The 11,718-nt window shown below is 35.2% G+C and overlaps 1 protein-coding gene across 3 annotated transcripts in view; it reads right to left on the bottom strand.

Moving 5' to 3' along the window:
* Positions 1–6,993: 6,993 nt before the first annotated feature.
* Positions 6,994–11,718, bottom strand: part of fer (fer (fps/fes related) tyrosine kinase) — a 39,456-nt gene continuing 34,731 nt past the window's right edge. Inside the window, exons 14-19 of one of the 3 annotated variants that reach the window (XM_036580297.1) lie at positions 11,488–11,603; positions 11,139–11,233; positions 10,891–11,014; positions 7,833–7,987; positions 7,536–7,658; positions 6,994–7,361 (exon numbers count right to left, since the gene is read on the bottom strand). In XM_036580297.1, coding sequence (XP_036436190.1) covers positions 7,225–7,361; positions 7,536–7,658; positions 7,833–7,987; positions 10,891–11,014; positions 11,139–11,233; positions 11,488–11,603 — 750 coding nt within the window. In that variant the 3' untranslated portion in view covers positions 6,994–7,224. Of the gene's footprint in view, positions 7,362–7,535; positions 7,659–7,832; positions 9,964–10,890; positions 11,015–11,138; positions 11,234–11,487; positions 11,604–11,718 lie in introns of those variants that run through there. The other 2 variants (XR_005007742.1, XM_036580298.1) reach the window with 2 other exon arrangements.

Below are 11,718 nucleotides of genomic sequence, written 5' to 3'. Positions count from 1 at the left end.
TTTCTAAGACGATATGAATTCTTTCAAGGCTCCATTACATATACAGTTACAACAAAGAATTTAACAGTAGTTTGTATTTGTTCTGCTTGGTCTGTTTTTTTTTTTTTAACATTTGAACCAAAAAAAGTTTCATTAACCAAGTTTCACTTTCAGCAAAGGTTTGAATGCAATGTTCAAAAACTGTAGCTTGATGTAAATAAACTTAATGGTGAAATCAAAGGGAATGTTTACTCTGTATTCTGTAATAATCAAGAAAAAAATGAAACATCTTGTTTTTTAGACTTTCATTGAACTTCAGATATGCCCTGTAAGCATTCTAAATATAGATCTGCCTATTAAGTCTTGAGAAAGCATGAGAATAAAGGGTGCACACAGTGCACAATTATTAGGCAGGTTGTATTTTTGAGGATTAATTTTATTATTGAACAACTACAGTGCTCTCGGTCAATCCAAAATGTTAATAAACCTCAAACCTGAGTATCTAAGAAAGTAAAAGTGAGGTTTTGGCTTTCTTAGGAGAATATCTATGTGTGCATAATTATTAAGCAATTATTAGTGTGCAGAATTATTATGCAGCTAGATGAAAACTACATTTTTCCCATCTCACTTGTTTATTTTCATCTGTTAAAGTGAGAATAAAAAAGAAACAACTCAAAATTTACAAATAAACATTTCTGACATTTGAAAAAAAAAAAAAATCAGTGACCAATATAGCCACCCTTCTTTTCAATAACAGTCAAATCCTTCCATTCATAGAGTCTGTCAGTTTCTTAATCTGTTGACGATCAACTTTTTGTGCAGCAGCAACCACAGCCTCCCAGACACTGTTCAGAGAGGTGTACTATTGTCCTTCACCATAAATCACCTGTTTAAGAAGGGCCCACAAGTTCTCAATAGGGTTTAGGTCAGGTGAGGAAGGGGGCATTGTCATTATTCTTTCACCTTTAAGGCATGCGATGGAGCATTGTCCTGCATAAAAATCATAGTCTTCTTGTAAGATGCAGACTTTTTCCTGTACCACTGATTTAAGAAAGTGCCAGCCCATTGCAGTACCCCACCTCCATCTTGCTGGCGTCTGAGTCGAAGTGGAGCTCTGTGCCCATTACTGATTCGGCCACGGTCCCATCCATCTGGTCTGTCAAGAGTCACTCTCATCTCATCTGTCCATAAAACCTTTGAAAACTCTGTCTTCAGATATGTCTTGGCCCAGTCTTGACGTTTCAATTTATGTATCTTGTTTAGTGGTGGTCGGGTTTCAGCCTTCCTTACCTTGGCCATGTCTCTGTGCACTGAACACCTTGTACTTCTGGGCACTCCAGGTAGGTTGCAGTTCTGGAATATGACAGCACTAGAGGATAATGGGTTCCTGGTCGCTTCACGTTTGAATCTTCTCAAATCTTTGGCAGTTAATTTGCGTCTTTTTTTCTCAACACATTTCTTGTGACCCTGTTGACTATTTGCAACAAAATGTTTGATGGTTCTGTGATTATGCCCCAATATCTTAGCAATTTCAAGAGTGCTGCATCCCTCTTTTTACAATTTTTGACTTTTCAGAGTCAGTTAAATCTCTTTTTTGGCCCATTTTGCCTGAGGAAAAGAAGCTGCCTGCACACCTTAATATAGGGTGTTGATCACGTGTGTGTGTATATATATATATATATATATATATATATATATATAATTTTTTATTTTTAGTGGATATCACCACAGCCTCACCCACCTGCATCCAGATAGAAACACCATCATGTTACCAATAAGACAAGACTCCTTGAATGTTACATTCACCTACTGCTATCTGCTATTAATGGCTCTAGATAAGAGTGTTAAATGTAAAGGATTTTCAAAAAATAATGGGAACGACGGTCTTGTTCAGTTAGCTGTGTCACAGCCATGTTTATTAACTAGTAAGTCATATTTTTAGTTTAATATGTTCTGTGCTTGCCACACTTCATCTATTTATTATAGTGTGGAAATGCAACAAGAAATAAAATTACTGGTTATTAATATTGGCATTAGTCACAACAAGGTGTTAATTACCAATTATCAGATCAGTGCATTCCTTTTTTAATATGACTTAATTGTAGAGGTTTCAGTCTAAGTACAAAAATATATATTAGTCACAATGATGAGCTGTGTGCCAGATGCATCAAGTATGATGCTTAAGGACTACAAGAGACTGGTGGTTTGTGCCATTAATTCAGGAAATGTTTGGCCATATGTTGAATTTCATTTTATTTCAAAGGCACAGACTAATATTGGATCTTTGTTTTGTAGTATCGGATGCATTCATCATCACATTTTGTAGAATGAACAAATTTAGGGTGGTGACGAAACAGTATTTCTTACATGATTTCTTCAAAAACAATGTCATATGGACTACACTAACTTTAAACATTTACCCAAATCTTTTAATAAAAGGATTTTAGGGCAAGTGTACAATATAAACATTCTGTGGGTATTATACTAAAATATCTATCAAAAGAGGTGTTACAAGTAAACAGAAATTGGCAGATGATAAGTCTGGTACAAAAATATGATAGAAAAACGATGAATATGAAATAAAACCGACTGACAACCATTTACCATTTGCATGTCTGATTTCTTGAGTTTAGTTCATTCAACCTAATACACATTTATTTCATGGTCAGGTGTCCAGTGTGTGATATATATATATATATATATATATATATATATATATATATATATATATATATATATATTTCTTTCATCTAAAATTTCCTGGGAAATTAGGACTAATTCAAACAGCACTCCTATCATATATTTATAACAGGGATGGACAAGAGTGCAATTAAAATACTCACAGCCAAAAAAATAAATTAAAAAATAAGTCATTTAAATTAAAATGTAAATTCAGTCTTATATAGAGTAGTGTTTCCCAATTCTAGTTCTGGGGTACCACTGTCATCTATATATTTTTGTGTTTTTCTGCTCTAACAGACCTGATCCAACTGATCTGCTCATTAAGAAGCCCTTCCCAAGTTGAATAGGGTCTGTCAGAGCAGGGAGCCTCATTGGAAAATACAACCCCATTTCTAAAAAAGTTGGGACGCTGTGCAGAATGTAAAGAAAAATAGGATGCAACGATATGCAAATCATGTAAACCATATTTTTAAAGGAAAATACTACAAAGACAACATATTAAATGTTGAAACTGAGAAATGTTATTGTTTTTTGAAAAATATATACCCATTTTGAATTTGCTGCCAACAACATATTCCCATAAAGTTGGGACAGGGGCATGTTTACCACTGTGTTTCATCACCTCTTCTTTTAATAACACTCTGTAAGAGTTTGGGAACTGAGGAGACACTGCTGTAGTTTTGAAAGTGAAATGTTTTCCCATTCTTGTTTGATATAGAATTTCAGCTGCTCAACAGTTCGGGGTCTGCTTTGTCGTATTTTTCATTTCATTACATGCCAAATATTATCAGTGAGTGACAAATCTGGACTGCAGGCAGGCCAGTTTAGCACCCAGATTCTCTTAATACGGAGCCATGCTGTTGTAATACATGCAGAATGTGGTTTGGCATTGTCTTGTTGAAATAAGCAAGGACTTCCCCGAGAAAAGGCGTTGTCTTGATGGCAGCATATGTTGCTAAAATATGTATATATTGTTCAGTATTAATGGTGCCTTCACGGATGTAGCGTCCCAACTTTTTTGAAATGGGGTTGTAGAAGAATGACAAGTAATACTCGTATGGGAGAAAATACAGAACATAAAATTTACTCTTCATTGTTTTCATTACAAAAATGCTTAGAATTAGTTCACGAATCACAGTCACACTGTACTGTACATTTTGTTTTGAACATACTTGTGACACACTGTTATTTGCAATTTTAGCACTAGAATAGTACGAGGTCACACTGAGCAAGTCAAACTAACAAAGAAAAAAAAAATCAGCCCAGTTTCTTTGGAAAACAAATTTCAGTATATTGTGTAACAAATACTGGCAAACGCAAATACAGACAGTATGAGTTATGGCAAATAGTATTTAAAAATAATAAAGATAAAAATACAAAGAATAATATTACAGTACTTTAAATAAATAAAAATGACACAGATACTTGCTTTGAATGTAAGAAAAAGCTCGAGAGCTCACTCAGCAGTAGTTTTAACAATGCAAGCTCAGCTTCAACAGAAGTCACCAATGACCTCTGACCAGAAACCACTGGTAATATCTGTCATGTGATGAAACGACCTGGAGCTACAGTAGCTTTGTGTATGTATTAGAACTGTTAGAACAGGTGTCTATAAGTCAGCACATGCATTTCACTGCATGGTTGAACATTTCAGGCATACACTATATGTGAAGCCATGACAGGTAAAGCGTATTTGTGTGTGTGTGTGAGGCGGGGGGGGTGTTCTAGATGTATTGTTTCTGTCTTTGCCAGATTCGATTATTGTAAGAGGCAACACACTGTCTAGATGCGTAAAAACCTGGAGAGACCTTTACATTCCAATTTGATTAGTATTAAAAAAACACTTACAAAAAGTATTATATAATCTACAAAAGTATTTACAAAATACAGAAGGAATGCTTTGAGAGTAAACTATAAAATAGTGAAGTCAATCCATTTATTCCTTGGACAAACAAATGACAAGTCATGTGATTTGTAATTCAAAGGAACTTGTAAAGAAACTGAATAGAAGTTGAGTACACAGACAACAAACCTGAATAAACAGTAGAAAAGGTCATTTCTCTTTTTGCATGTATCACATGATGATTTACTGGCAGTCTTGTAACACTACTAAGGTTTAATGGATGCCAAATAAGTCCTAGTTGAGGTTTGGAAAGGAAATAAAGTCTTGGCTTTGGTTGCACATTATATGCAAAGGCTTTTCAAGAAGTGGAAATATGTAGATAAGTAACATGTTTGTGACAATCTGTGCTGAACTGGAAACTTGTCCATTTAGGGTAGAGCACTAAGTAGTAAATGACTTGCTACAGCCTCATGTAAAAAAAAAACAAAACAAAAAAAACAACAACAAAAAACATCACTGAAGCAAAGAGGCTATTTCTATTTACTTATGTGCAACACATAATACAAAATGACTTAATGGCTTTTTTCAACCTAAGGTCACACTTGCGTTTTTGATCAAATCTGCGAGTCTAATTCCTTGGAAAGGAGTACCACGTTATAAAAAAAATTTATGCTGCCTAAATTAAACTCATTCTGAGGTACCAAATGAATTGATCATAAATGTATCATCTTCATGAAGCAAACTACTCAGAATGGTAGAGTAATTAATATCCACTAATTTTGTACACTGTTAAAAATGATGGTTCTTTAGCAAAGAAAATGGTTCTGTGTAAAACCATGAACACGCAATAACCGTTGTTTCTAACGCCTTGTTTTTGATGTGGAAAGCACGTGGCTTAGGAAACCACTTGCAGTCTGAAGTTTCTCCAGCAGGGATCGCTATTAGCACGCAAGTCTCCGAGGTGGGTTTTATTAAAGATTTTCATTATAACCGTCAATATTAAAAAAAGCATATAGACTAAAACAAAATAGAAAGAAGGTCAAAACTGCTGCAGGCTGCGTGTTTTTTTTTTTCTGGGCAGAAGTGGGGGGGCGGGGGGTATCGGTAATCGCGACTTTTTAACTAGAAAATATCGTGCCAATTATTTTTAGATATTGTCCAGGCCTATTCTACACCAATGCACCTAAGGCCTGTCCGATCATGCCACGCTGAAAAAATTAAAGCAAAATTTTCACTTTAATTTATTCAACTATCCAAAAAGGACTAAACTGCTAGGAACAGTTATGTCTTAACATATAAAAATATGTACAAATGTGCTATAACTCCTTCATAGTTTAATAATTATTTATTTATTTAAATTCATTTAATTGAATATATTTGACTAAGCGCAATAAAACATGTAGATTGGATATATATATATATTGCTCCAGAGAGTCTGTATTCTTTTTTGAGATATATTCTTATATTGAAACATATTCTTCTGTTGATGTATTTTATTGTTAGGGGATTTATTATGCATTGTACAGAATCACCCAAAATGAATTTCGACAAAATGTTTTTTTTTTCCATTCCTGCTCCTGGAAAGACTGAAATGCAGAGAATAGCAGGATATCTCTCAGGTTCTGAAAACATCAGTGACACAAGCAGCAGGAAATGGAAACGATCAAAATACGCTTCTATACAAAAAAACAGGCTGTGTAACCTAGAAAAGCACATTGTAGAAATGATGGGAAATGGTGACTAGGATTAAATTTGGAAACTTTAGATGGTGATGTCTTTATCATTTTTTTTGCATTCTGTTAGACAGGCAGGTTATTCTGATGACAGGATACAGGAGATTCTTTGTATAACAGATCCCTATTAACAAGAAATACAGCAGTATATCACCTCTAAGCAAAAGATACAGACTTTAAGGAGCATTACAAACATTATTTTGGAAATCCAGTGTTTTACTATTTAGTTTTTTTTAATGTATAACAATACATTTCATTATATTGTGCTTAAATATGCCATTTTAATTAATTCATAAATTTTCTTGAATCTATAAAGACTACAAACTAAATTTAGCAATAATCATTTTGAAAACTGTCTGTTCCAATGCAATGTGACACCACATTTCAAATTGTGCTTGCTTTTAATACAAGGTGTTGTTATTATTACCCAACTAATATTTTAGCTCAGTTCAGTCATTCTTTAAGCAGATAACTTCAATATTTAAGATATTTTAGTTTATAACCTGATGGGGCAAATTTTTAAATTAATTGCTAAAAAAAACATTTTGCCTAAGTTTTTTGCGTGAGTTAAATTTTAACATAGAAAAACATAAGGTGACTAGACAGGCCCTAGGTGAGTTGGTGTGGAATGCCCCTTTTGAATTATGAGAATTTAAGTCTTTATCCTCTACTTATCTGTCTGAAATTATCTGTATTTCAATGGATCCATGAAAGTAAATATAACATTCAGAAAAATATGTTTGGTAGAAATACTGATTTTAAAGAACCGAGTAAAGCCAAGACCTCAAGCACTGGTAATGGCTCAAAAACAGCTGTTGCATAGACTTCATACAATCATTACGTGACAACACATACTTGTACATAACACAATCATAATACATAGTGAACACGAGAAGAAAGGATTCTAGATATTTCTGTTTGTGTTTCAGAGAGAAATTGCCTGGATGAGAAATGAGTTTGGTCACTTGGCTATGTTCTAATTTAGAGCTATTTTTTCTTGACTAAAGACAGTTCCCTATGAATTTCTGCAAATTTGGGTCGATTTTCAGGCTTGTAATCCCAGCACCTCTGCATGATCTTGTAGACATCATCTGGGCACTTTTGTGGGCATGACATTCTGTAACCTGTTTCAAGAAAATCATCCACCATCACTGAGATTCAAACAAAGCAAATGCTACCTACTTTAGACACCAAAGCTTACACCATAGTGAAATAAAAGCAGTAGTATAAAATGTAAAAATGAGCACCTGGTCTGATACCAAGATATGCTGCATGTGAACACTGGTAGATGTGTGTACCTTTCTCAACTTGTTCGCGGGCTTGCTGGTTAGTCATTCCCGGGTAAGGACATACTCCCAGGCTAAAGGTTTCCCATAGTAGGATCCCATAACTCCACACATCACTTTCTGAGCTGTATCTCCCTGTGGTAAAGTCAGAAAACCATAAGGGATTTATTCTGGACACTAACCTGGCATAATCCAGTCCCTCAAGATAAACTTGATAATTAGATTCAAAATTATAAACTCTTAACTTCAATTAGTACTAACTTGTTAAGTTCTCGGAAGCAATTAAGAAACTAAGTCTAAAAGGTTTACCATAGTTGAGAGCCTCTGGTGCAGTCCACTTGATAGGAATTTGCTTGAGGCCAGAAGATGAGTAAATCCCATCGTCCTCCTGCCGTGACATACCAAAGTCACTTATCTTCAATAGGTTGTTTTCTCCCACTAGGCAGTTCCGGGCAGCCAGATCCCTGTAGGACACATCAACGCTGTAGGATGAAATCTGGTTTGTAAGTTCCCAAGACCACTATACAAATGTACAGTAGTGTATCTTACTAGTAAGAAAGTGAGAGAAACAGAGAGAGAGAGAGAGAGAGAGAGAGAGAGAGAGAGAGAGATATCACCATTTACAGAGAGATCTTCTCTGGTCAGTGTATCTCAGTGTATGTTTGTGTTGAAATTCAGCTGGTATTGTCAATGTCATATGCCTTTAAAGGAGAATTCCACCAATTTTTCAAAATTTCTGAATAATTCAGTCCTTTGAGATGTATACAGAGCCATTCAGAGCAGTCTGATGTGAAATGTTTCACTGTAGAGAAATTTACAAACTTTGATTTCTTTGCGATGGTGGTGACCCAGGGGATCCCACCATGTCTACAACACAAATATAGCTATTTTATTTACTATTCAAAACCACCAGAGAACCTACGTGCCTTGGGAATTTTTATATGTAATGCCTCATGAGTAGTCGTAAAAGTGCTAAATCTGAAAAACTGTTTTCTTTGGAGACTCTTTTGCCTTACAATGCACTGCATCTACCATAAATGGATTAAAATAAATAGTTTAAAATAGACTTTATGCCAAAACTTGATCACAAAACTATCTTAAAGCAATGTCTCATAAATCAGCCAGCATATATCTGTTTCATGTAATAACTTTCTGTGAGGGAGCTTTCAGAGGTATTAAACTCTTCAGACGTTCCTATCACCATCACTGTGAACAGTTCACATAGAGTGTGTTTCTCTAAAACAAAGCATTTCACACCAAACCACTCTGAATGACACTGTTTACATCTTAACTATTTTTTTACATAGCATTCTTGAAAACTCAGTGGTGTTCCCCTATTAAGTTACAACAGCCTTTGTATCCCCTCCTCCCAGTCATTCGGTTGTAACATGAAACTAACTTGTGTGCCATTAATAAAGTCATATATTATGGAGACCATTACATGTCAGACCTTAAAGCAATCATAACAGTGCAAAAAAATGAAATGCAATACACAAATGGCAGTACTTTACAATACATTAGTCATATGCAAAAACATGCCAAACTAAAAAAGCAAAGCCTTGGTTATGCTTGCTTTAAGATCTGGCACAAAATGCTCACAATATTTTGTTACCTAAAGGGTTAAACGCTAACAAAATGGTATAGGCTTAACACTGCTTACAGTTCGGTGATATGATTCAAAATAAGCAATTTTCTGTCCCTTTTAAATGGGGTAAATGTGGTATGCATAATAGTGTTACAGATTCACCTTCAGATACAGGCTGGTATAGGATTGTAAATATTTTATAAAAAGTCTCACATTGCATGCAAGAAACGACAGTCACATGTGCTGTCTTTTTACACTGTTATAATATTATCTTCAACCAAATTCAGAATCAAAGCTTAGCAATTTTAACACAAGGAATAGATTTTCAAAGAGATAAAGAGGAATGAACACAACATTCTGATTTGGGCAGAGTACACAAAAGTTTAGTCAAATGACGTGTAGCACACCATGTTCTACCCTGGGTGGGGGAAGGATGCTGGAGGCAGGACTGACAGTTGCAGCAGCCATTTCTTTTTAATTTCACTCACAAACACAAACAAAATCGCACCAAATCAAAACTGGCTAGCTCTCCGTGGATTCTTGACCTTTCAGTCCTTCTCTTAAACTTGAGCTTTTCAGCTCATCACTCTGATGCTGCTGCTGCTCGTCCCTCTCTGCTCTCTGGTGTGAGCTCCTGAGCCGAGAGGGAAAGAGAGCTTGTTGTCCTGCCTCCCCGTCACCGCCCCAGGTCCTCAGCTTGGCTCGAATGTGAGACATAGTCTAGCAATCTCGCTGCAGAACAGGAGGCAGGGCACGGGAGGCAGGGTTCAGGACTTGTACACCGTCTTCATGCCTCTCATGGCTGTCATTGTTCTCGTGCCCTCTCTCGTGGCTAATGTCCTCCTCCTGCTGTCACTTGCAGATTGTCGTCGCCGTACGTATCATAAAAAATAATAAACATAAAATGTTGCCTGAACTGTAGAGGATGTATTAACATTTTTTCACTGCAGAAAAATTAACAAGTCATTTGTTTGGGGTTGTTTAAATCTTTGCTTACAATTGTACGTAATCAGGTCTGGAAATTTGATTCTAGTCACACAACAGTCAAACAGCAGATTAGAAGCAGCTTGAGACACCAAATTCAGTAATGAGAGATGTTGGACAGACTAGAGTACAAGGAGTTAATAAGAAAAAAGGTGATGCATGATGACTAAAACCATCAGTAAAAATATTTTCATATTTTTATATGATTATATTATAGTTTAAGACAAAGTATTACATTACTAGGCAAGTTATTACATTACTGGGTTTTATTACATTTTTGACCAAACTTTTGACCAAAGTGCAAAGATTTGTTACAATTCTGGCTGTCAGATTATTGGGGAATTATTACATTATTAGGGTCTACATCCATAATTCAAATAAATAATAGAAAGTTACCAAACAAGTATTACGCCTATACATTTTTTTTGATTTTATAAACAGTTCATGTGATATGCAAAACCTGTGAATTAAAGCTGACAGTAGAACTTCACCTTATCATCATCATATCCTTTCATACTTAATATGCTAAAGTACAAAGGGTGTACAACCTGGCCTGAAAATTCTAGGGGAAATACTGTAGATTTATGAATATTTTTTAAAATGTGAACATTGCCATACATTTTTGATTAAAAAATAAATACTGTAGTGATTGTGAGGTGCCTAGAAATAGGTACATTTATTTCACTCAAAATGTCTTTTCTGTTTGTTATTTTTAATTTCCCTAAAATGAAACTGATTTTGACAAAAATATATCTGGAACATGAGCCATGTTGAATGCTCAATTAGAGCACCTCCTACCTATGTATACAGTTCTTTAGCTCCAGATAGGCCATTCCTGCAGCGGCATCTAGAGCAAACTTCACCAGCTGCTTTGGTTTGAGGTCTTCCTTCTTTTTCCTCAAAAAGGACAGAAAGTCCCCTCCTGTCCAGGGAAGCAATGAAGAACAGTACTATGAGCGAAGCTGTATTATTCTCTACTATGTATACTACATTTAAGGTTGAGCTTCAAAATACCATCGGTCAGTAGTAAGCTTTAACAAACATACCTGGCACAAGTTCCATCACAATATAAATGGGCTGTCTTTGTGTACAGACGCCTATTAACTTCACAATGTTGGGATGGTCATACTGCTTAAGAATCCTTATAAAAGAGGAAAGACCATTAAGAACATAACAATTTATTCCACTTTCAGTGACTGTATATTGAATTTTGAGAAACTTCAATGTTTAAAGAAATGTTCCACCTACAAATGCTAATGTGGCAAACAATCAATAAAAGGTAGAAAAAATCAGTTAGTATGACCTGCAGGACATTAGATTTAACTTATTTATTTAACTTAATTATTAGCAACGTTAGCTTTTTTTCAGTGCAGCTTCTCAATAAGTTGTGTTCACCTGGCCTCTGAGAGGAACTTGATCTTGAGGTCTTGTGGAAGATCTTCTTTACAAGTCTTCACAGCCACAGGAGTTTTATCCTTTAATGTTCCTTTGAATACTTCACCAAAATTGCCCTAAACATAGCTCACACTTTGTCATTTGGCCATTTCTTTGTATTCAAACTTCTTGTTAATATTTCATATAAATTGCTTTAAAGAGTTCAAAGGCAAAACATAATTGAAAAAAATG

This window comes from Colossoma macropomum, unplaced genomic scaffold (assembly GCF_904425465.1).
Source record: "Colossoma macropomum unplaced genomic scaffold, Colossoma_macropomum, whole genome shotgun sequence".
Taxonomy (NCBI): Eukaryota; Metazoa; Chordata; class Actinopteri; order Characiformes; family Serrasalmidae; genus Colossoma; species Colossoma macropomum.
Note: the sequence above shows the minus strand (reverse complement) of the source record. Positions and strands in the feature narration are given on the sequence as shown.